The following is a 26,465-nucleotide window of genomic DNA, read 5'->3' as shown; positions in this document are numbered from 1 at the left end:
CAAAGAGTTCCAGTTTTCCACATTCTCACCAACACTTGATATTTGTAGTTGTTGTTGTTTATAATAACCATCCTAATGGACATGAAATGGTATCTTGCTGTGGTTTGATTTGTATTTCCCAAATGAATAGTGATGTTGAGCATCTTTTCATGTGCTTATTGTCCACTTGTATGTCTTCTTTGGAGAAATGTAACCTATGTAAGCCTTTTACCCATTTTTAAGTGGATTTTTTTGTTATTGTTGAATTGTCGGAGTTCTTTAGAGATTCTGAATATTAATCTCTTATCAGATATGTGCTTTGTAAATATTTTCTCCCATTCTATGAACTGTCTCTTCACTCTCTTGATGGTGTCCTTTGATGCCCTTGTTTTTTTAGACTTAAAGTGAAATGATTTCTACCATATATATTCTTTACTTTCCAACTTTACTCAAAATTACCATAAGCACAAAATGTTAAACGTCATACATTTTACAAAGCTTTAAACATTTAAATTCCAACAGTAATCTAAAACATCTTCCTACATGACCATTCACTATGAAACTGCTGCTATAGTTCATTTAAGTTTTAGAAGTGATTTCTACATGCAATTAACGAATACGCAGTAAAGGATTCACCTTAGACTGTCAATGTTTCCATCTGACTGGGGCATTCTGTTTGGGGTCCAGTAAGAATGGAGAAGAAGCTTCATGCTTTAGAAATAGGACTCTCTTGCTCTGCTTGTTACATGACTGCCTATGTCGAGCCAGGTAGTTAAAAGTATGTATCTAGAGGGAGATTGTTTGGGTTCAAATCTGGGCTCTGCCATTTCTCAGTCCTCAGCAAGGTTACTGAACATCTCTGTGTTTCAGTTGCCTCATGTAAAATGGTGACAAATTCCAGGACTACTTCATAAAGTTGTTGTGAGAATTAAAATGGGTCAAAGATTCTAAAGTGCTAGACAGATTAGTTGGGATAGAATAAACACCAGTAAATGCTTAATAAATAAAAGTGTAAAAGGAATCAATTCCCTATGTTGACCATGTTTTTCATCAACATGTTATTATTATTCATGCATATGACTCATTAATTAATCAATTCCTTTCATTGTGAAGAAATATTTAAAGTTCTGTGGCCCCAAAGATTGAGCTTTTCTACTATATGTTTTAGAATTACTATGGAATGAATGATTATTCACCATTAGTTCAAGAAATATCTATTAAGAGAGGTGCCTGGCTGGCTCAGTCGGTTAAGCCTCCAACTTTGGCTCAGGTCGTGATCTCCTGATTCATGAGTTCAAGCCCCACATCAGGCTCTCTGCTGACAGCTCAGAGCCTGGAGCCTATTTCAGATTGTGTGTCTCCATCTCTCTCTGCTCCTCCCCCACTCATGCTCTGTCTCTTTCTCTCTCTGTCAAAAATAAACATTAAAGAAAAAAAAAGAACATGCAAGGTATTGAAAACAGAATTGTCCTTGACTTCAAGGAAGCGATACAAGGGTCATGAGAAGTAAACAAATAAAACATTATGATATATGCAACTAAAAAAGAAATAGAGGGGGAGCCTGGGTGGCTCAGTCGGTTAAGCATCTGACCTCGGCTCAGGTCTGATCTCACCGTTCGTGAGTTCGAGCCCCACATCGGGCTCTGTGCTGATAGCTCAGAGCCTGGAGCCTGCTCTGGCTTCTGTGTTTCCCTCTCTCTCTCTGATCCTCTCCTGCTCACACTCTGTCTCTCTCTCTCTCTCTCTCAAAAATAAACATACATTTAAAAAAAAATTTTTTTAAGAGAAATAGAGGGTGCTCTGCAGAAATACAGTGGAGCATCTAACCCTGGCCTTGAGGAAGGCAACCCAAGGAAAGGGACATCTACATGGAGGTCTGAAGGCTCTCAGGCAGATCACAGATTGCTGAAATAACTGGAGGGAGTGGGGAAGGGAAGGACTGGAGAGTTTCCTAAACAGAAGGAACTATATAAATGAAGCTCAGAACCAAGAGAGTTAGGGGGCACTTGGTGGCCCAGTCGGTTAAGCGTCCGATTTCAGCTCAGGTCATGATCTCAATGTTTGTGGGTTTGAGCCCCAAGTCAGACTCTGAGCTAACAGCTCAGAACCTGGAGCCTGCTTTGGATTCTGTATCTCCCTCTCTCTCTGCCTCTCCCCTGCTCTTGCTCTCTCTCAAAAATAAACAAACATTTAAAAAAGAACCAAGAGTTTGATATGTTGACAAAACTTGGAATGCAGTATGACTATAGTACAAGAGGGAGCAAAGAAAGGGTTGGGAAAAGAGGCCTAAGAGATTAACAGAGACAAAAGTACTTAAGAGCCCAATAAACTATTTTAACTGTTTTGAATTTAATCTGAACATTAGCGTCAGTGTTTTTGTACTTTGTAACGAAGGATCACCAATCACACTGGGGAGAATGGATGAAAGGAGACAAGATGGGAGGCAGGAAGACCACTTAGGAAGCTACTGTATGAGTCTAGGCCAGATGTGAAGACAGCCTGAAGAATACTAATGGCAAAGGGAGAGAGAAAAGTGACTATCTAAAGAGATATCATCTAATACCTAATATCTAAAGAGATATTAACCAGACAGATTATTGTGAAGAAGAGGGAGGAGTCAGTGATACTTCCAAGTTTCTGGCTTGGACAAAGGATGCATGATTGTCTCAGACTGTTGAAGAGGCCATGATAAATTCATACTGGCCTGAAATGTTGCGTGGGAGGGCTGATCTGGCAAGAGACAAAGCTGGAAAACTTGATTGGGGCCAGGTCAAATTTGGCTGTAGATCAAAATAAGATTTTGTGATGTTATTCTAAGTGAAATGGAAAGCCATGGAGAGCTTATTGTTTATACCACTTACACGCAGGGAAGCAAATAAATGAGAATGAAGACACTGAATCATTCCAAGGTCTAACATGGATGGCTGGGCAGGCTGTGTACTGCACAAATCCAGGGGATGCCAGTCACATAAATCATGATATAAAAGGCACTTCTAAAGTTGTGCAAAGCGCAGCAGCCGTCCTTGATGTAGCATGTTCCATGGTTCTCTCATTGGTTTTATGTGAATAAATGTCTTATCTTCTCAATAAAATAATAAACATCTCTAGAGCAGTTTGTTTTCCTTTTTTAGGATTTCCACAATCAGATTTTTTTTTTTTTTTTTTTTTTTAAATTTTTTTTTCAATGTTTATTTATTTTTGGGACAGAGAGAGACAGAGCATGAACAGGTGAGGGGCAGAGAGAGAGGGAGACACAGAATCGGAAACAGGCTCCAGGCTCTGAGCCATCAGCCCAGAGCCCGACGCGGGGCTCGAACTCACGAACCGCGAGATCGTGACCTGGCTGAAGTCGGACGCTTAACCGACTGCGCCACCCAGGCGCCCCCACAATCAGATTTTTAAATGCCATACACCAAGAGCTCTTATTTTATTAATTTCTTTACATCCAAGTTAGTTAGCTTATAGTGCAACAATGATTTCGGGAGTAGATTCCTTAATGTCCCTTACCCATTTAGCCCATCCCCCCTCCCACAACCCCTCCAGCAACCCTCTGTTTGTTCTTCATATTTAAGAGTCGCAGAGTTCGTTTTATACTTCTTTTCTATTTATCAAATTACCTGGCACAGGTCTGAATATACAACTAACCCTTATTGAAGCGCTTGTGATCTTGACTCCACTACAACTTTACTACACTAAGCACTACCTACTCTATCACAGAGTAAGTCTAATTACACTTCCTGATTTTCGCAAGTTTACATGTTTTTACTTCTGCAAGTTATTACATGTACATGACTGTATTTTTACTCGAGCAATTTCCATCACACTGATGCATTTGATAACATGTTCTCATTTTCCTTCACTGGTCATTTTTTACTTGAAAATATTGAAGAGTTCCTCCCTTGATTTTTTTTTTTTTTTTTTTTTTTTAGAGCTAAGAATTTTCAGGCCTTGATTTGGTTTCTCCCAGTCTCTGTGATTATATACCACTGACTACTATTCCTTCATTTGATTAAGAAATCATAAAATTTCAGGGGCGCCTGGGTGGCTCAGGTCATGATCTCACAGTTGGTGGGTTTGAGTCCCCTCCCCTTTTGGATCCCCCATCCCCTTTTCTCTCTGCCTCTCCCTCGCTTACACTCTCCCTCTCTCAAAAAATAAACACTTAGGGGCGCCTGGGTGGCTCAGTCGGTTAAGCAGCCGACTTCAGCTCAGGTCATGATCTCACGGTCCATGAGTTCAAGTCCCGCGTCAGGCTCTGTGCTGACAGCTCAGAGCCTGGAGCCTGTTTCAGATTCTGTGTCTCCCTCTCTCTGACCCTCCCCCATTCATGCTCTGTCTCTCTCTGTCTCAAAAATAAATAAACGTTAAAAAAAATTTTCTTAAAAAAAAAATAAACACTTAAAAAAGAAATCATAAATTTCAGTACCATATCTCTTTGCCGTTTTCTGCGAAATACTTCTTTGCGGCTACAACTATAAAATCAATTATGATTTTAAATGTTATATCCCTTCCAACACACAGAGAGGCCTGTAACTTATTTAAAGGGTCAGAATGAATTGTGAAATGTATGGATAGTCTCTTTGCACAGAATTCACCTGTAATGATAAGTAATTCAAGAAAAAGCTGTGTTCTTCTTTTTAATGTACTCTCATAACTACAGTATCCTCTGAATTTTGTTTGGCGAGTCACTGTTAATTCAGGTGTTTGTGAGTGAAGGGCTCCCACATCCGGTATGTCATTAAGTGGGGGAGGGGTGAGAAGAAGCTGGGACCAAGACCACTGACTCCCACAGGCAGCTAGCAGCTCTTCTAAGAGGGCACAAAGCACACTTTACCATGTACCAGGGACTCCCCTAAGAAATTTACAAATATTAACCCATGGGGCGCCCGGGGGGCTCAGCCGGTTAAGCGTCCGACTTCGGCTCAGGTCATGATCTCATGGTTTGTGAGTTCGAGCCCCACCTCTGGCTCTGTGCTGACAGCTCAGAGCCTGGAGCCTGCTTCGGATTCTGTGTCTTCCTCTCTGCCTCTCCTCTACTCATTCTCTTTCAAAAATGAGTAAGTTTTTAAAAAATTAAAAAAAAAAATAACCCATCAGTCATTATTACCATTCTATGAGGCATATACTGTTTTATAGCTCTAGTGTCTATGCTCTCCTGTTTCTCCTCCCCAATATCAATCACAGCCCATTTGCCAATGAAAACTGACCTATATGTGCATACCAAAGGGTATAATCTGTTGCGTTCATTCTACCATTAACACATCTGTAGCTCCCTTCCCTGATGACCGTATTAAACCAAGATTTCATTCATTCTTCCAGTGCCAACTCTTCGACTCTTAACTGGGTCATGGCCACCACGGTCTATATGAGAGATCTGAACTGAGTAAGTACACAGAGCATAAAAGTTACGGCAAGTTCAATTCATAATACGTGAGATAAAATGATTGGAATTAGCGGGTTTATAATTACATGAAAAAATATCAAATGGGCTTTTAATATAGTTTTCTTTTTTTTTTAATTTTTTTTTTTTAACGTTTATTTATTTTTGAGACAGGGAGAGACAGAGCATGAATGGGGGAGGGCCAGAGAGAGGGAGACACAGAATCTGAAACAGGCTCCAGGCTCTGAGCTGTCAGCACAGAGCCCGACGCGGGGCTCGAACTCACGGACCGTGAGATCATGACCTGAGCTGAAGTCGGCTGTTTAACCGACTGAGCCACCCAGGTGCCCCATATAGTTTTCCAATGAACATGCGAATTCCATGTATCCAAACCTCTATTTTCAGCTAAGATCACTCTCTTGAGTCCCAGAGCCATATATATCCAAATTGCTTACTACAGGCAGGGACACATAGATATCCCTGACACTTCAACTTCACCACTATTACAGAAATCGCCATTTCCCTCTGCTTTTTGTATCCCTTCTCCATTAAGGAATGGCAACCACAAGACTGTGAGTCACCTTGAACTCCTCTCCCTCCGGACCTGCCCCTGCCCCTCCTACGAAGTCACAAATCCTACAGATCTGTCATGCAGCGTGAGTGCTAAAGCAAAAATGGGCACATGGTCTTCCTGATCCTGTTTTAATCCCCTCCAGTCTACTCTCCACACTGCTGTGAAAATCGTCTCTCTAAAACCCCAAATTGGGGCGCCTGGGTGGCTCAGTCGGTTAGGCCTCCGACTTCGGCCCAGGTCATGATCTCGCGGTCCGTGAGTTCGAGCCCCGCGTCGGGCTCTGTGCTGACCGCTCGGAGCCTGGAGCCTGCTTCCGATTCTGTGTCTCCCTCTCTCTCTGCCCCTCCATCACTCCACTCATGCTCTCTCTCTCTCTCTCTCTCAAAAATAAACAAACATTTAAAAAATGTTTTTAAATAAATAAAAATTTTAAAAACACACACACAAAATAGATCCCTTTGTTCCTCTAATGAAAGCCCTTCAGTGGCTTGCTACCAATTTCAGGATAAAGCCAAACTTTGGATGAGGTCCTTTATAATTAGGCCTGTTTTCCTCTGCAGTCACGGACTTTCCTCTCCCGGCTGTATTATCTCAAGAAGCTCCTGCCAGATCTAAACATTTGTCTTTTCCATCAAGTACCACCTTTTCTCTTGCCTCTGTGCCTTTGCACATAACATTCCCTCTACCTGAGCACAGTTTTCCTCTCTCCCATCTTCACCTGGCTGTCCTAGGAAACTCAGGTGGATAATATCTCCTTCTAGAAGTCTTCCATGAAAGCACCCTTCATTTCAAAAGCTTGAGTTAGATACCCTTCATAGGTGCTCCGTATGTCTATATATTGGACACTTATCAAATAGCATTTATATATCTCTCCTGTAGCAAATAAGCTCCTTAAAAGTATCGTCTCTGCCTTCTATTTTTGCATGGCCAGCATCTAAGCATGCACCTGGCCCTTGGATACTCAATAAATGTTGAACGATGAATGAGCAAGCTGCAAAATTTAATGTGCAACTTTCTCTTTTTAGGCCAATTTTAGTTAAAAGAAAAACAAAATAAGCTTCTGTTTGGAGTCACTTTTTAAAAGGTTTAGAGGTAAATAGTGGTGATGGCTGCATAACATTAGGAATGTAATTAATGTCGCTGAATTGTGTGGTTCGAATGGCAAGTTTTGCTATATTTTACCACAGTTTTTAAAAATTAACAATGTACCGGAGTGCCTGGCTGGCTCAGTCAAAAGAGCAAACAACTCTTGATCTCAAGGTTGTGAGTTCAAGCCCCATGGTGAGTATAGAGATTAAATAAAAAACACTTTTAAAAATTAACAATGTACCGAAACCCACTGAATTTTACACTTAAATGGGTGAATTGTATGGTATGTAAATTGTACCTCAAGTGATTTTTAGAAACTATTTTTAAAATGAAAAAAATGGATTCTAAAAGATATGAACATATATATATAATATACAAATATATATATAGTATATATATATGTTCATATACACATAATATATATGTTCATAGTTTTTTTTTTTAAGTTGATTTATTTAGACAGAGAAAGTGTGTGCATGTCAGCAAGGGAGGGGCAGAGAGAGAGGAAGAAAGAGAATCCTAGGCAGATTCTGTACTGTTAGAGCAGAGCCTGAGATGGGGCTCAAGCCTACAAATTGTGAGATCATGACCTAAGCCAAAATCAAGTTGGATGCTCAACCGACTGAGCCACACAGGAGCCCCATGTTCATAGTTTGTTTTTGAAATAGATGGCTTATTTCAACTGTTCCCTCGCCCCGCATCACCCCATATAGATATAATTCTATTCTAATTTGAAAGTCTTCTGGAGTGCTGCATACACTGGATTAGTCTGTCTTCTTTCGTCAATGTGTTTCCTCTTTTAAACTGGTACCTTCGATACCCACTTGCCTGCAGAAAATTGGAATGTCCATCAGTGGGGTCAGTAGAGAATAAATAGGCTATAAAAGAATGGTCTGTTCCAAGAGGTTTCGTGGGTAATATTTGGAGAGGGCTCTTTGGAAGGTAATCAGCTCAGAAGTCTATCTTTAGATAAACTGTTGTATTTTATTCATACTCCACTTACTTGACAATTTTTTGAGATAGTTTACTGTAAAAGATACAGATACAAAGATAACGATTAAGAGGCATGAGGTAGAGAGATGGGGACTATTTGTCAGAAATATAGGGTGGAATAGCTGCTGCAACTCAACTCTAAATGTGTCACTGAGTTTCCTGGCAGCAAAAGCAAAACTGGAACTACTTTGTAAAATGAGGCAGGAACAAATTTTTTTTCCTGAAATTTCATACGTAGGCCTAGCTTGACGCGTAATAGTTAATAAAGATTGGTTGAATAAAAGAGTGTATCTTTATATTAAAAAAAAAAAAACCTTTAACAACAAAATGGACAATGTCTTCAGTGGGATTTAGATTTAAAGAGGCTATGGGGAACTCTAAGTATCCGTTTTTAAATAAGCCCTCAAAAAAAAAAAAAGGCATACTATTAGAATAATTCTACAAAGACATTTCTATGGAAAACCAATGTAAGCTACTCTATGGATATAAATTAATGGTGATTCTAATGACACAGAGATAGAACTTAGAATATACAGAAAAGTGGACAGAGATAATTTCCTTGAAGACACATGCACACATACATAATTCACCTGGACGTAGAACCTGAATAAGTAGTAACTTTAAAAATGAGGCATCCTTACGACAGAAAATGGGGTATGTGGCAAAACCAAGATTTCACCTGAGAATTAGGGAAGTCTGACATGTTCAGAGGAGCCGTTCCCACCCACCACAATGCAAGACCCAATTTTTCTCAAGGTGTGGCCCTGGGTTTCTCCTAGAGCCAGTTCATCTCAGTAGAAACCCCGAAGATCTGACCTCAGTGAACATGGAGTAAAAGTCCTTCGCACAAAGCATGGCCAAATAAAAAAAACAAAGGCAAGTGTTAAATACATGCTCACATTGACCAGCCGACAAGTACCAAGTGCCTGCCTCTTCAAGTGCTCTACCTCCCGTGTTGTCCGAAGGCCCAGGGGAGCAGGCAGTCCAAGGCAGCTAACCACCTCGGGCTCTGGTGAAGTCTTTCCTTTGCGCTCTCCCTCTCCCCGATCCCAGCAGGGACTCACTCAGTCTAACAGCTCTCCGAAGTGCTATCTCGGTTTGCAACCTCCAGTGGATTACTCACTTTTCCTGGGGTGCTTTTAAAGAGCTTCTGGCTTGATAAGGCTTCCCTTAGAAGCCCAAGGAAGCCGAAAGGTCCTCTAGCATTCTGAGTCCAGCATAAGCCCTAAATCCAACTCCCACTCCCTCAGACTTCTAGGTACTTCTCAATTAAAGTTACTCCTCTGCGTCTGGCCTCCAGTCAAGCTCCCATAATGGTCTTCTAGGAGACCTCAAAGCCAATTACACACAATTACTAGACAGCCATTGGTACCCAAAGGCCTAAACAGATGACTTGTTTTAACGGTGGTCAGGAACTCCTAGAACCAGCCAGAAATAGCTTACTAATACCTACAAGGTACGCAGAAAGAGTTGCAATGTCAGGCAACAATTAAGAAACATGTACTAGTCTCAGTTTGGCCAGGACTGACTTTGTCTGTGATGAAGGCAATTATCCGACCATTTGGGGGCTTAAGTATCCACACTCAAGAATCGTACTTTACCTACCTGACCTGTTATAACAACAAACTTTTAAAGAGATGTGAAAACACTTAGAAAAATAATTATTCCTTCTTTCATTCTATTTAAATATGTTGAACCTCTGCTCCACGCTCAGCATTATGCTAGGCATGGAATTTACATTTTGTGGAGAAAACAGAAACTAAATCATTGCAATTGTGATGAGTATCATTAAAGAGAAATATTAGGAGCAAGGAAAGCATAAATCAAGAGACTTAACTTACTGTGAGGGCTCAAGGAAGGCTTCCCTGAGGAATCAACATCTAAACAGAGCCATGAAGAATGAGCAGAAATTAATTAGGCGAAGAAGTATAGGAAAAGTTCTAGTCAGAGGAGCAAAAGCCATGAAAAAACATGGAAATGTAAAGAGGGGTTAGGAAATATTTAAATAACTTTTCAAAAACATTAATTTGTCACATAAAATTTCCCCACACAAACTTGCCATTTCTTTTTTTTTTTAATTTTTTTTTCAACATTTATTCATTTTTGGGACAGAGCGAGACAGAGCATGAATGGGGGAGGGGCAGAGAGAGAGGGAGACACAGAATCGGAAACAGGCTCCGGGCTCTGAGCCATCAGCCCAGAGCCTGACGCGGGGCTCGAACTCACGGACCGCGAGATCGTGACCTGGCTAAAGTCGGACGCTTAACCGACTGCGCCACCCAGGCGCCCCCAAACTTGCCATTTCTAAGCCCCACTCTTATAGGATCATCCATAGCCTGGATTTTTTTTTTTTAATCATCCAGTTTTTCCTAAGAAAACTATGATATCCTAGCCCTAGTTATATTATTTTCTACTTGTGTACCAGTGGTTACATAACAAAGCAGATAAATGCCCATGAAGGAACACGGGTTTGGGACACAGAATAAAATTTGAAATAATCTTGTTTTTAGGATATTATTGCGTATTATTAACACATATTATTAAGTGTACACAAGTTCAGAATTTTTATAGTTCCTGAAATGTTTTCCACTTAAGCAAACAAACAAACAAAACACAAAAAACCACTATCCCTATCCTTTAAGAAAAGATCAGTGCTTTAATTATCATGCATTCACATTTCTAAGACTCCTTTTATATTCATGAAATTTAAATAGCATGATTAGTTAAGGGGTTTTGTTTTGTTTTGTTTTTTTCTTTTTGTTTTTTGTTTTTGAAGTTGCTCTACTCATTATCTTTTCAGTTTCAATATCCTTTGGAACAGAGAATCATGGTACTTGTACCTACCAGGCTGTTTTAAACACATTACAAATGCTTACTGTAGTAAGCCTGTAGGCTTTTCCTTCTCAGCAAATTGAGATGCTAAATCATTAATCTGAACATTTTCACCTGGCCCCAGACACAGGAAATTTAAAATCATTTTGTGTCAACACATAAGACTTATTTCCTTGAATTCTACACCCATCAAATTGCCTAAATTTGCAAATTAGCTTCAGGCAGATGCCTGTTTAAAGTGTCAAGCAGTTCTCCATTCCTGCTCTACTGAAAACGTGCATAACTCCTGATTAGGAATGTTTATTGTTTTGCAATAGGTTACATGTTAAATATTACAAAGTATTACTTTAAACTTTACCCCCAATTTTTCTTACATAAATCCCTGCTTCAGAAATAGTTCATATAGCTAAGCAGGTTAAAAAGAATTTTCTTGGGAGTTTTTATATTAGCTTACCATGAAAGACAGAATTTCTAAGCAACCTAAGAGTGGCCTGATATTCCCAAATGCCACAAAACACGTTTCTTGTATTTTGCAACTAAACAATCACCTCCATTTGCTGAAATTCAACAACTGGTGGAAGTAACAGTGTATTATCTCTACTATCCACAATGTGTTATATGTGTTACTGCTTATTCAAGGGGGGGGGGAAGTATCAAAATTCATTTTTAAATAGCTGTACAGATGTATTATTGGTTCTAAGTACAGAGTTGGCGGGTGCATAAAGAGATTTTATAACAAACATTAAACTTTGTAATGTTTTCACCTATGTTTCTGATTTAGAAGGAACAAAATCTCAGTAAGGAAAAAGTAACTCTAGGTTATAGACACATTGTATACCATTTTTTCTAGCAACAATTTTGTTTAGAAATCAAAATCATTTTTTGTCCAAATACTCTGAAGATGACACCTTGCAGCCCTTTGTTTGCTCTAGTAATTAACTTGGGACATAATATTCTTATTAGCACATCAGAGATGTAATGAAAAAGATCAGAGATTTAAATGAAACAAAACTCCATTGATAGTTTTTACCTTTAAAGTTCCTTCCACAGTGAATGAATTAGAAAATTCTCACCAAGTGAATACTGATTTATCGTGATGTCTATATGGGAAATATTTTTCACCTTATCTTGGATCCATGATACGTATTTAGTAAAGCAGTTCATTAAAGGAGAAAAGTGAGAAGACAAAACAAACCCTCTCAGGTATGCAGAGAGTATGTGAAAGTCAGGAATAAAATGCATTGGTATTTTATTCTACCAAAATGAAGTCACTTGACTGGAAAAAAAAAAAAAAAGAAAGCTTGGTAAGTGATGTATATATATTGTGGCTCTTTCAAAAGTATTTTAAAATCCATGTTGATTTTTTTTAAAAGAACAAACCATTTGAATGGCTTATAGACCAGTAAGTGCTCATAACAAAGCTTACAGATTATGATTATTTTAATTAAAAGAATAAATATATTGGAATATCCACTAGCTGTCTTAATGTAAAATTATTAAAGGAGTGCTTAAGTTGAATCTACGTAACATGAAATATGTTAAAAATATTTTTCCTCAAGAAAAACAATCTTAGCATTCTATCAACATTGCAGACAACTTCAAAACAGTTATATTCCTTTTGTATTCCATTCCTTCATAAGCCAGACCATGAGTGGAAATAGGTGGCTATTTAAGATGTCATATCTAAGTCACTTATACTTTGATGATCACTTAGCCTAATGATTAAATTCCATAACATATTCTACATTGTACACATACAGGAAGAGATAACCTGGCACCGTTATACTAAAATGTGATGCTCTGTATCTTAAGTGTTATTTATACCCCTGTATTTCAGTATCAAATTTTTAAAATAATGCCAATCATTTTCCCTTTCAAAAAATGTTTTAGTTTAGCTAAAATATAGTATACACATAGTTCAGAAATTACATATGTGTAAAAAGTAAGTGCCCATTCACAAAAGCAACTGAGTAGGACTGAGAGGGGGGAAAAACTAAAACTTAAGTGCATTTAAAAATATAATATGCTCTTATAAACTTATATTAGTCACTATATATGAAATACTGTGCCCAACACTGCTATGGGTACTTTGAGGAGTACATACTCTTGCTCATAAGCACACACACACACACACACACACACACACACACACACGCAGAAGACAATCCACATGAAACAAACACAGAACAAAAGATTACCAACTTTGACATTTTCAAAAGGAGAACAGATTAGTGGTTGTCCAGGGTTAGGGACAAGAAGAACGTGGGTGTGGTTCTAAAAGGGCAAAAAAAAAGTGATCCTGGCAGTAAGAAAGTGTTCTCTATCTGGATGGATACACACGGGATAAAACTGTATAGAACTAAACGCACACACACAGACACACACACACACACACACACACACAAATAAGTACAAGCAAAACTGGGAAAAACCGAATAAAACTGATGGACTTTTGTCAGTGCCAACTGTCCCACCATACACACTTTTGAGGCACAGGGGAGCTCTATGATTTCTTACAACTGCATGTAAATCCACAATTATCCCAAAACAAAGAGTTTTAAAACATGATTATCAAATACACTTTCTCTATTCCAAATACAACCCCTCCCCCTACAAAAACATACACGGAATAAACACCCAAATCCCTCTCAGGGACAGAAGAAACTGCCGCCTAGGTACAACAGTCATTCCCCTCAAAGAAGCCAGAGTAAACGTTATGTCTAAGCACTCTTGCCTTGTCAATGCGTTCTTAAAGTTCTTTTAATTCCGTGTTCATTTGAATGAGTTTGAAAGATCACGTCCTACAAATTGAACGCTTCTTACAACACAGTAGCGATAAAATGCTACCTTAGTTTGAGTTCAGATGGTGGTGGAATCGTCCTTAATCCACCATTACCTTGTCCATCTGCTTATGTTAATTGATAAGAAGCAAACCTCCCTCTCCCCCCTCCTTCCTCTTTCTAGAGGTTGCCTGAGCTCGGGCTTGGGGGGGGGGGGGGTTGGAATGACAGCACCACAAGGACCTCTCAAAGCTAACACTCTGCCTACTTGGAATGTCTTGGAAATTATTCAAGCAAACCTCTGCTCTGTCACTAATGCAAGACGAGAAATAATGTGTCCACGGCTCTGGAATTCCTTTGGTGTGAGGAAGTCGAAGGTGATCAAAGGCAGGGTGACAGGCAACGGCACCCGCCTAAAATGGGTCTGATTAAGGCGGATTCCCATTCGTGTAAAATGACTTCCAGGCAGTTCGTGCGGCCTTGACTTTCAGCCTGACACTTGCCTGGTTGTGAGAAAGATGCAAGGGGGGGACGCCGGGCCCCTCTCGCGCCCGTCTGGAGGCTCTGCCCTCTCGGCCTCACGCCCAGAAAGACCCGGCAAGAGAACGAATCCCTCCACCTACAGCGTGCGCGGTGGGCTGTTGGAACTTAGGGACGCCGCCCTCCCGTCCCCACCCTGCTCCTCTCCCAAAGCTCAGCCGGCAGGGGAGCGGGGCGACGGGGGAGCCCGGGGTTGAGGCAGGCGGCCGGGGACACTGGCCGACCAGGGGCCCGGGATCCGGGGTGAGGGGAGAGAGGCCAGGGGGCACCGCGGGGACCAGGACCTCGAGGTGCAGGGGCGAGGCCGGGGGCGCGGAGCGACGCGCGGTCAGGGCGCGGGCTCACCCGCGTTCTGCAGGGTCTCGATGTTTTGGGGTCTGGTCGCCAGCTCCGCCACCATCTGCACGAACTGGGTCCGGGCTTTCTGGTACTGCTCGAACACTGCGGGGGTGGGGGGAGAGACACGGTGCAGCCGCCGTCCCCGCCGTCCCCGCCGCCAGCCCCGTCGGGGCGCCCCGGGCCCTACCTTGCAACACCTGCCTCTGACTCATGGCGACAAGCCCGGCGGCGACGCGGCCGGTCCTCGCCCGGCCTGCGAGGACGCCGAGGGGGCGACCGCCGCGACGCCTCGGCCTCCGACGGGAGCCGGGTCTCTCTGTGTACCCGCGTCTCCCGGGCAACCGACCGGAACCGGAACGCGACCGTCTCGCGGCAACGGCCGGCCCGGGCGTGACGTCACAGCCGCGGTCCCGGGCGCCGGCGGCCAGCCCCGGGGGAGCTGCGCCTGCAGGGGCCCCGGGGGGCCGAGCCGCAGTCGCCCAGTCGCCGTGGCAGTCGTGCACCGTGGATGTCGCTGTGCTGCGGGCCACGGGCGTCCGCCAGGAGTGCGGGCGTCCCTGCTCACCGAACCCCCAGCCGCGAAGCTTCCAGACTGCGGCGCCGACTGGGTCCGGGTTGGGGGTGGGGGGGGGGAGCCCCCAGGAGAGCCCCGAGAGGCCAGAAAGCTACGCCAGGGGAGTCGTCTTGGCTTAGACGGTCAAGAGACGTCTCACGTGTGACCTTGTGTCATCTGATGCAGACATTGTCAGTGCAACCTGAAAGCCGGATGGTTTTCCCCTTTAATCCAGCTTTCACGTCACCTGGCATTTCTGGCTTCAGGATTCCCGGAGGGTCGAGACCAACCATGCTCGTAACTTTAATTATACTGCTTTAAAAGTATGTGATGAGCAACTCCTAGAGATTCAATGAGAAAAGCAGACGGGAAAACAGTAGGATAAATGTCCTGTCCTCCGTGACTTTCTCCTAGTTGCTACTAACTTTGCGGTTTCCTCACTTTTGTGACTTTTAAACGTTTGTCTTTGTCTTTTAAATTTAGCCTTCATTTTGTTGCCTAAATGACATCTCCAAAAGAAAGAGAGAGAGAATCTTCACCTGGAAAGTCTTGATTCTAATTATCTTAACCAGACCTCCCTAGCTTGTAGAACTTTAATTTTGTTTTTTCACCCAGTTTCTTTTAACAAAAATTAAGCACTTAGTCTTGTCACTGGCTTCTAGCTTGCCTGAAAAGTGTATAGGAAATGTTTCAATGACAGGTGTCAATTTTAAATGTTTCTCCATCAGAAACTACAATTTCTCCAGGTGCCAATGGAATAGACAGCCACAGCTGCTGCTGAGTCGTGACAAGGCAGGAAACTTCCTGCTATCTCATCCATAGAAGGGAGTAGGCAGACTTAGCTGTTCTCATATTTGGGGTGCGTCCTCTATAATCTTTAAGATCTCACCCTGACTTGGGTTTTCTGACGCAGTCCTGATATTTAGTGGAGCCGCAGGTAGTTAGGGAAAGGACCAGTAATAAGAGAGAAGAGTAAGTGTGTTCACTCGGGTCTGCCCCGAGCAGGTGGAGGTCTTTTGCTCCGCAAGTTCAGAAGTCAGTGATACTCACAATCCCTTCACCTAACTCCAAAGTCATCAGTTTCACAATGATCTCCACCCTTCTCCAAGGAAAGAGGTCCTTTAAAATTAAAGTTTTTGTATGTTCCCATTTAGAGACATAGGGGGAAACAGATTGAGCAAATAATTAAAATGGCAAATAAAACCTTCACTGTAATTTTGTTTTCAGTTCCTTGTTGCATTATGAAAAAAAAAATCCCCGTAAAACTAAAAGGTTCCATATTTGGTTTCAGTCCTTAAATAATTCTAACTCCTAAGCTACCATAGCTGCCATTTTTAGTAATTGTTTTAGTATGATTTCTACTTTAAAAGTGTTGAGATAGGAACTTGATAGTGAAAACAAATGGCTAAGTCTTATACTACGTATACAAGTCTACTTCTGGAATGCTACAAAGTTTAAAAGCTTCAGTTCAAATGGTACCTAAATTATTTTTAACTATAGGTTCTGAATATCTGTCATTAACAGTGTCTCTGGGTTAAATTGTATTGTTTCTAATAAAACATAGTATAGGATTCCTAGTTTATATCTGAAATTGGACACATTAAAGAAGTAGATCTTTGCTCTTTATTCTAGATTTTTTTGAAAAACAGTCTTTAAAATTAAATGGAGAAATGTAACAGAATGATTATAATATACATACAAATGAAGTATCAGCAATTCAAATATAAAATATGGCAGCAGGTTACTTTTACTGACAAGAAAGCCAATCTATATTTTCTGACCCACTTTTCAACTTACTGACTTCAAAATAAAACACCTTCTGTTTTTCAAAGCTAATTGAATGCCCCAGGATCACATACACACCTGTAACAGTTAAGTAATGAGAAAGAAAACTGTTCAAAAGGATAGTTCAGGTTTTAAAAAAGTGCTGTTTAAGATGACTGTTCTTAAAGTACCATCTGACCTTAAATACAGATATACACTGTACTTGATCTATTAAACTATACATTTGATTGAGGATGAAACATGTTCTCTGAAGAAATTGCAAAAGTGTTTCTATGAAAGATTTTTTTGGAAGCCTGTGGCTCCTTTTGTAAAAAGCTAGTCATGTGTAACTTTCAATTCACTTTTGCACTTAATTTTTTTACTTATGAAAATTAGACTTAAAAAGACAACATTATAAAGCCAGTCTATCCTGTTCTTTTTCTCTAAAAATCTGCTTAGGGAATTCAGAAAAATCCCATTATCATGGGAATATATTCCACCCATGCCTAAAAGAAATTTTGCTAATTTTAGCATACATAGATTTTTTTTTCTTCGGCTCCTAGCCGAATTTTAAAAGTTAAGGCTTTATATGTGCTAATTAGATATTAACATCCACATTTAAAAAAATTGTGGCGGTGAATCAAGTGTGTGTGTTCCTCTACCAAGCCAAACACATATGAAGTATCAATGTGTGCCAGAGAATTGCTAATAACAGAATGTGCCTGTCTCCTAGCACATGAAATCAGGTAGGAGAAAGACATGTAAACAAAGTGTTAATTCATTCAACAAGTATACGTTGCAGCCTGCCCCTGTTTTAAGAGCGGTAATTGCTCTAAACCACATAAGTGCTTTGGAAGCAAAGACAAGGGACTTAGGGGAACCTGGGTGAAGAAATGAGAATATCTACATCACCTAAATAATAAAAGCCTTCTTGTCTTTAAGAAAAATTAACTGGGTTTCATCTAGACAGGAAATCTCCCTCTCCCCTCCCTCAAAGGATTAAAATACTGTTAGCATTGAAGTAGGCATTCACTTGGCAATTGCATGTAATCATTCAAGTTATAGAATACAATAATCATTTTCCCAACAAGTCTAAAATTACTGAAATAACTCCATATTTGCATACTTGAATTAAAAATAAAGGCACTACATACCCCATAACCAAATTAGGGGACTCAAAGTATTATCTATAATGATGAAAGCAAACATATGACTCTGAAATGTTTCTCCGGCAGTCTTGTGGGGGGAAACATCAGGATTTTACACTTAGGTCTCAACAGACCTTCCATTGTGCCATTAGGTTTGTCGGCAGTGCAAGAGGGACTCGGTCACTCCTATCCAGGAGGAGATTAACATTTCTATGCTTATGTAGTATTTGTCTTACCTATTCTTTGCTTTTCAAGCCTTTTAAAGTCAATTCTTTACATTTTAAACTTTAAAGTGTTTACGTTTCAGGGTTAAGGTCAGTAAAATATTAAGATGACAGTGGTTGAACTGGCCCAAAGGATACACCTGCACATGTCTTTCTTTTCCAGTAATTCAATGGATGCTGAGACTGGACTCATCTTTTCCACTCCCAAAGTAAACCGTGGTTAGGGGGATTCCACACACGAATAATTTCGCTTCCAAAGGCAGCATATAGCACAAAGTGATTGATACTAAAAAGGGATGTAGACTTCTGACATAGGCACTGGGACATGCATAAAAGTGTGTGTGTGTGTGTGTGTGTGTGTGTGTGTGTGTGTGTGTGTGTGTGTGTGTCTTTAAAGAACTGAGTTTTCTTTAAAAATTGTACCCAAACCCCGCATCACCAGATAGAGATCTCTGGGCTCCTAGACACAGATGTTAACCACTCTCTCAACACTTCCCATGCCCCCCACCTCTTTAAAACCTTGGCGTTGTTGGACTTGTCTCAGGGAAGGTAGGTACTGTTCCTTTCCCATCTGCTTATTAGTACAGGATACAAGAGACAAAAATGGAAGGGAAGGTGTCACATAGGAAACGACCCCTGGAGCCCACCACGCCTGCATCCGGTCCAAGACCTGGGAGGACTCAGTCCCCGCACGCCTCAGGTGCGGGTCCAGCGCCACAGCTGCGCGGGGCTCCGCCAACTCCGAGCCCAAAGTTCCCGGCCGGCTCCGCAAAGCTGGACGCAGGCGGGTCTCGGCGCCGGGTGGACACGGGGTCCCCGGCTCGACGGCGCTGGCCCCGGCCGGCAACTGTGTTCAGTGCGGAGGGGGGTGTCGGGGCCCGAGGGGAAGGGAAGAACGTAGGACTCCCAGACGTCCTCAGCGTTTCCTTTAGTCCACAAGTTCTCAAACTCCAACGAGCACCTCCGCGCAGTTTCTAACGAGGGAGGGGGCGCCGGGAGTCGGTTGGGGCCGGGGTCAGGCGGTAGTTTGGAAACCCTCGAGGGCCCCGCCGCCAGGCCACGGGCTAGGCCGAAAAGGGGGAGTCAGGGTCGGGGGCGCAGGCAGGAAGAAGAGGCGGGGGCGCGCGGCCCGAAGGCGCGAGTGCGGAAGCGCGGCGCAGGCTCGGCCCGGCGGCCTCCCTCCCGCGGGGCCTCCCCGAGCTGGCTGTGCGCTCTGCCGCTGCGAAGCCGAAGGGTGCGAGCGAGGTGGGGTGCGGGGGTGGGGGGAAGTCCCACTCTCCGTGCATCCTCACAGCCCCGAGGCCCGCCGGCCTGGGGATGGTGAGGGAAGGGGCCGCGGGTCCCGCACAGCCGGCGTCTGCTGGGGGGCGGGTTGCAGGAAAAAGAAGGCCTCTATCCTTTCGTTTTGCTTTCCCGGGCCAGGCCTCCAGCAAGAACCGCACCGCCACGCGGGCTCTCGCGGAGAGGTCCCGGCCCGAGCCTCCCCGCGCCACAGCTGACCCGTGGGCCCGGCAAAGGTGCGGCCAAGTCTCAGGGGCCAGCCCGGAGCGGGCGGAGACCAGGACCCCGGGAGCCGAGGTCCCGCAGCGCTGGCGCAGCCAGAAATACTCGCCGCGGCCGCTCCGGTCGGCCCTGCTTCCCCCTGACTTTGTCCAGCCAGGAGTTATAAAGAGAGCCCCGTTAGCGGGGGGAAAGCCAGGAGGTTCAGACTCTCTTTGCCGGGGTGGGGAGGGAACCCCGCACCACCTTACACCAGCCAGCTCCCTAGACCCCGCGGCACAGGCCAGATCCCAGAGGCGGGGTGAAAAGCCAAAAGCTCACTTAAAAAAAAAAAAAAGCCATACCTCACTGCGCATGTGCGAACCTCAATTTTTTTTTTTTAAGTTTTTGACGTCATTTTGTTATATCAAGTCCCAACCCAAAACTTCTTGCTCAATGATTACTCTGAATAACAACTGACTTTATGCTCTGACCCCTAGGAAACAGTGCAAAAGTAATGAGAGAAGAGTTTCAAGGTTTCTTTTACAAAAACGGCATAGGCTGTTTATCCACTCTGCATGTCGGTTTCCCCCACCGAGATTATCAGAGCCGAAAGTGAGCTCCGCTAAAACGTAGACTAGGATGCAAGGCGCGGCGGCACAGCATATCTAAAACCGGTATTTTAGAGGAAACATCTGAATATTGCTAAAGCTGGATTACTTTAATTTGCCTCCTACTCCAACGTTACCCCATATTTATTTTTTTTGGAGGGGGTGAAGAATAAAGGTTCTCATATGGATAAAACATTAATGACTACCTATATGAAGAAAATACTAATACCATTCCCATTAGCAAGAATGGAAATGATTATAAAGTAATGCTTTTTCTTCTAGGAGTGTTTCCTCCACCCCCCCACCCCCCCCACCCCCCCCCCCCTCTGGTGAAAGACTACGTAGTTGCTTTTCATTTTAATTGTAAGTCAAGAGTAAAGTTCTTAGAAGTTCGAATAAACTTAGAAATATATAAATAATTCCAGTATCTTTATGGCCAAATCCCAAATGGAAACAAACTTACTAACAAACTCTTGGCTTGAAGAATGCCTTACAATACTATAGACACCAAATGGGGACAGTGAAGATACAGGCTTCTGTTGCACAATTGGATAGAAAAACATTGATTCTCTTTAAAAACAATGTGGTGCTTGTGTGTGATTTAAATGTGTGGCAAGAATTTAAGAGTGATATCAAGTAACTAGTATCAGTTATCTTTGTGGGAAAGGATATTCCCAGAGCCCATTGCAGACCATGGTAATATAACAGACTTGTATTGCACTAGAGTCTCTCTTCAAGTTTGGAGAGCCTATATGAATTGTGTATATTAAAGTTCATGAAATGCATTCTCTTACATCTATTTTAAAGGATGCTTAATTTATGCTGTTGTAAACTTACTTTGTTGTAATGAATTTCCTTAGAGGTATTCTCCAAAGTGATAAGAATTTTAATAGGTGCATAATTTGAGTAGAAAAGTGATTGGGGTCCAGTGCATCTCATAACCTCTTTCTCCATAGAACATGATGGGATGGTTTGAAGAGAACCCAAGTGAAAATATTTTAAGAAAATTGTCACGAGGCATATTTAGAAAGAAACAGCTGGTAAACACATTTTCCCAAGCTTACTCTGACCGAGTTCTTCAGTTACATTAGAAAACAAACTGTAATGAATCATGTTCAAAGCAAAAACACTGTCCTGAGTTAATTACTGATAACATTAATTTTCTGATTCATGAACAACTAGATGCTTTCTAAACATCACTTTATCTTCCCAGTACGAGTCACACTTGAGTATTTTGGAAGTGTGTTTATTAAACTTGGGGTTTTCTTTTTCTTTTTCAGAAGGTTGGAAAGGAGTCAAAAATTGCGTGGTAAGATTCTATAGAAATGTAACCGATTCCAATAAATAGTCCTCTGTACGGAAGTACATTATGGAAATGACGTGGTTGTCAGACCTAATTGCTTGGCTTTTGAGTCCTCATAGAAGAAATTCTACAGCCTTAGGGGTGTAGACTCAAAAGCAGCAGCATTTCTGGTTTCAGTTTAAATAAAACAATGAAATCCATCATTATTCAAGTCAATAGCGATAATTCACATGAATATGAATGCACTTTGATCTTATCCTTCAATTCATTGAAAGACACAGTCGTAATGAAAAAGGGAGATAATCTCTTTAACTTGGTCCAAAGCAAGTTGTTGGAGCTTTTCTTTCTTGAAAGACCGTAGAAGGGAACTTTTCACTAAAGCCTTGCTTTCCTATTTTTAAGGTGGTGGTGGGGTGTTTGGGCAAGCTACAGGTCATTATGTTGCCTCCAGGAACCAAGTAGTGCTAACTTTCTTCTTTGAAGTAAACTGCCTTATTTAATGAACTTGACATTTTGTGAAGCTTGAAAGTGAACCCCTTTTAAAATATCATACCTAAGAGTCATTTTAGGATGCGTGTTGATTTGAGTTTACCATCAGATATGATTAATTAAGACATATTAGCTGCTTTCACTGTGTTTTAAAGCTGACTTAAATGAAAAAGGATATTTCAAGATGCATTGCCTTGGTAGATTTGCAACATCCAATACTAGCCCCTTTAATGTTCCTGTTGAACTGTGCAGGAAGCTAATGTCTTGCCTGTGCTGTATGAAAGTATGAAAGGCACTTTAAAATTTCATCTTGCATATGGCTATTTAAACCAATTTTCAGACACCTTTAGTGGGAAAATAGCAAAGTTACAAGTTCTTATATACAATTTATCATTGTTCTTAGAATTCTGGAAACATCTGTCAGATAATTTTAGCACAATCGACCAGACTTGAAATAAAATTAGGTAAAAACATGCATGAATGAGACTATCTGGTTTCCACTAACTTGGAAAATGTTTAGCTTTTCACTGATTTCATTAAAGGTACCCACGCTGTATAGTAGGTATCAATATATATATATATTTTAAAGCAAGGGTTGTTGAACTTCTGGGATCCTCTGGAAACTTAAATATTTGTTGAGCTATGTTAAAAGGACTCTGGAGCACACAAAGATTTACAAGACAGGTGTTGTCCTCTAGGTGCTTTAAACTTAGAAATTTCAGCATATCTGTGATTTACGTGACATTTTCATCCTTGAAGAACTAATTTAATGGCTATTGAAAGCAGGGACAGTTTTCCAGAGTGAAGAAATTTGGCAATGCACGTATTTCCCAAGTTACCCTATTAGCTAAGTGAAAGATTATGCTGGATACTTTGCCGATTTTTCCTCAGTAAAAACCTGTATAAAACACTAACAAGGTTCTGTTGAATTTAAATCAGTGTCTTAGAGCCACAGTTATTAGAAAAGGCAGAAAGATTCCTGAGGGTTAAGGTCAATCATTTTCTTTCTGCATCAGACCACTCGGTCTACACTGCCAAGGGCTGATGTGGTTCATCAAATGAAATGAAATGAAATGAAATGAAGGGGGGGAGGGGACGGGGAAATGTTCCATCCACTTATGCGTGACAAGAACGAGTATTTGGCTGTAATGTTGGCGCAAACGCAAAATATTCGTGGTAGTCCAAGAAGACGGAAGGTTGTAACGTTTTCCTGTGGCTCTCACCCAGAGGAAAGCCACCGTTACCGAGAGCAGATGCAACCAGCTCTTCTTTGTGTCCACGTTGCCAGAAAGGGAGTGGGCGTCTTGCCTTGACTTCTTTCTTCACCACCGTCCTTATTTCTGATGTCAAGAAAAGCTTTCTGTTGGACCGGCCCACTGGCAAAGCGTGTCGGCTCAAGTTGGAGACCAGGGCACCTGGGGCTGGGACTCAGCAGAGCGCCCCTATCTCGGGGGCTCAGGTGCCTGTTCAGCGAGGCGCGCGCCGCAGCGTGCTCTCCAAGCCGCCCCTATTGTCTGTGGTGGGGGCAGGGCCAAGCCGGGGAGCAGGCTTCCGAGAGGAGCTGAGGGTCCCGGAGGCCGAGGACCCGGGGCGGGGGCGAGGGATGTCGACGAGGGCAGCCCCCGGAGTTGCAAATGCTCGACCCCGAGGTGGGAGAGGAGGCAGCCGAACCAGCGGCGGCTGCGGCGGCCCTGGCTGCAAATCGCCGTCGTGTGGTTGCTACTGGCAACCGAGCCTCTGCCTCGCGCGCAGCCCCGCAGCCCCTGGAAGGAAGGTGGCGAGGGGAAGCGGCTGCGGCGCAGCGGCCACGCCGGCTCGGCGGCCCACCGGGCTCTCTCGCTCCCGCCCGCGCCCCCGCGGTCCCTTCGGGCTTTCACCGCAGCTGTGCGGCACGAAGGGCCGAAGGACTCTTCCGTTGGGGGTGTCGCCGCCTCGCAAGCGTCAAATTACTGGCGCCCTCTGTGAACGCAACATGGCAGCTCCGGCTCGAAGACTGGGTGCATTCAGTCGGCCGGGGAGGCGGGGGCCGCGGACTCGGCGGAGCGCCCGCCGGCCCGGGTCCAGGCCGGGAGCCAGTCCTGCTCGCGCCCCCGACTCCGAGCCGGGCCGAGCAAAGGGCTGCCGCGCGCGCGGACTCGCCGCGCGTTCAGCCCCCGGCCCTTTGTTCTCCTCTCGGTAGGCACCTCACGCTTCGGGGGCTTTTGAATGGAAACCCTCGAAGACCCGGCGACCCTGGGCGGGACACCAGGGCCGCCTGGCGCCCTACAGATTTGTCCAGCTTTCCCGGTCCCCGAAGGTGCTCCGGGCAGGGCTGGAAGCGCCAGTGCGGGGTCCCAGAGGAGCCGCCTCTCGTCGGGTGGGTTCCTTCCCCGCTAGGCCGAGGCTCCTCCCGCCCGAGAGGTGTGAGGCGGGAGGCCGGGGCAGGGGTACGGGCCGGCGACCAGACCATGCCCGTCACGCCCGCAAGGCCGCGGGATTCTCCGCGCTGGGGAGGGAGGAGAGCTGCGGGCGCCCGCAGTCGCCCCAGTCTCTGAAAAACGGGGAGAACCCCTCCCCCCCTTTCGGTGTGCGCCGGGCTCGGTCACGCTCCACCCCGGCCTTTGCGCGCGGGTGGAGGCCGCCGTCGCCCGGAGGAGACGTCCGCCGCCCCGGGGGTCGAGGGGGCGAGCCGAGCGGTCCGCCGGGAGTGGGGGAGGGGGTTCAACGCCCCCCAGGGGGGGAAGGCTAGGGGGGAATTTTGAACGTTTGAAAACCGCGGCGTAAAAATGACCCTGCCACGTAGACAAGCCAGTTGTGACGTTCGGCACAACGTGCTACTGAAATACCAAAATCCGCCACCAAATGGCGGCTCCTGCAGTCTGCTGCGCTGATAAAGAGGACTCGCCCGGCGTCGCCCATTTTAGGCCGCTTTCACTTTGCCGCCGTCCCCCCCCGACTCCCCTTCCCCAGCCGTTCCTTTCTCTCCCGGATTTTGGGTGCCAGTGGGAGTGCCAGGCCAGATGAGCGTCGCCACCCTGGGGACCCGGCAGGCGCAGGCTCTGTCGGAAACCGGCGGCGTCCCCGCGTCTTTCGGAGGCGACCTCCCCTGCCTCGGACCGCCAGCCGCCCCGCCCGGTGGCGTGAGGCTGCCAAACCTCTCGGGTGCGCCTGGCCCCGAGACCTATTTGGGCGTCGCCTGTGGGTCTCCAGGTGTGGGCCTTTGCCCGGATCTTGAGATTCCTGTCGCGAAGCCACCCCCTCTTTGACACTGCCACCCGGCTAAGTGTCCTTCCCAGGGGATTGGAGCCGTTCTTCCCAATAAACGAGCTCAGCTGGCGGACCCTCTCCCTCCCATCGGCCTTTCCAGTCAACCGCCCTCGAAGCGCGGCCTGGGGGAACCTTCGAGAGGGCAACGCTGTGCTTTCTTAATAATTCAGTTTGCAGTCTATCCGATGAAATCTCAAACTGCAAGGAGCCCTCGTTTTTGAAGGAGAAAGGGCATAGGATTTGAAGCCGGAGGAGGAGTCGGGGGCAAAGCGAGGCGGCTCTCTGGAACGGCACCGCAAGAACGCGCGTCGGTGGGCTTTGCAGCCTCCCCGGACGTGGGTCCGTTTCCTACCCGCGCTGAGCTCGAGGCCCGGGGGCCGGTCGCCGTGCCTCCGCGGACGGGCAGACCTGCTGATGTCTCGCCCGGTGGGCAAGCCTTCGGCAGGAAGGTGGCCGCCCTGGGAGGCCACGCGCACCCCGCCGTCGCCTCCCCTTGCCGCGGGTTCCGACTTTGGAGGGACGACTTCCTTTCGTCACCTCCCGAGCCCGCAGGGCCTGAGAATCTTGCTTTCAAATTTGGCGGGATCCGAGTCGGCCGAACCCAGGGCGGCGCGAGGCGAGCGGCGCACGCGCAAAATGGCCTCCCGGCGCCCCGCGGCCCTGGCTCACGCGCAGGGCCTGGCGGAGCCCCCGCGGCGCCGTGGTAACCGCGGTCTGCGCGGTAGCTCTTAACGCTCCTCCGAGAGCGGCCGGTTGAAAATTAAGGACGGGGAGCATGGCGGTTTCCTCCTTAACGTGTCCTGTTGGTAAAGCCTCCCTGACCGGGAAGACAGCGCGGCCGGGAAGGGGAGGTCGTTTTTCTCCAGGCGGTCGTCCTGTGCCTTTTCCACCGGGCACCAGAATATAAGAAGCCATTTCTTTCTTGTCTTTCTTTTTCTTTCTTTCTTTTTTTTTTTTTTTTTAAAGCCGTTGCTCTTTCCAGCCTAATCACCCTCGCCCCCGCTTTTTCTTCCGAGCGGCGCACTGCGCTCCTGTCTTCGGCTTTGTTGGAGTGTCTTCCACTGTTGGGGGGCATTGAGACCGGACACTGTAGTTCCTGGACAGATTTCTCTATATCCGGTAACATCTTTATCCATCTCGGT

The 26,465-nt window shown here is 44.7% G+C and overlaps 1 protein-coding gene across 3 annotated transcripts in view; it reads right to left on the bottom strand.

Moving 5' to 3' along the window:
- The window catches only part of SPAG6 (sperm associated antigen 6), a 66,896-nt gene extending 52,043 nt beyond the window's left edge, over positions 1-14,853 (bottom strand). For all 3 annotated transcript variants that reach the window (XM_003988147.5, XM_023256422.2, XM_019834047.3), the window contains exons 1-2: positions 14,694-14,853; positions 14,513-14,608 (exon numbers count right to left, since the gene is read on the bottom strand). In XM_003988147.5, the coding sequence (XP_003988196.1) occupies positions 14,513-14,608; positions 14,694-14,718 (121 nt within the window). In that variant the 5' untranslated portion in view covers positions 14,719-14,853. The remainder of the gene's footprint in view (positions 1-14,512; positions 14,609-14,693) is intronic.
- Positions 14,854-26,465: the final 11,612 nt, after the last annotated feature.

This window comes from Felis catus, chromosome B4, assembly GCF_018350175.1.
Source record: "Felis catus isolate Fca126 chromosome B4, F.catus_Fca126_mat1.0, whole genome shotgun sequence".
NCBI classification, from domain to species: domain Eukaryota; kingdom Metazoa; phylum Chordata; class Mammalia; order Carnivora; family Felidae; genus Felis; species Felis catus.
Note: the sequence above shows the minus strand (reverse complement) of the source record. Positions and strands in the feature narration are given on the sequence as shown.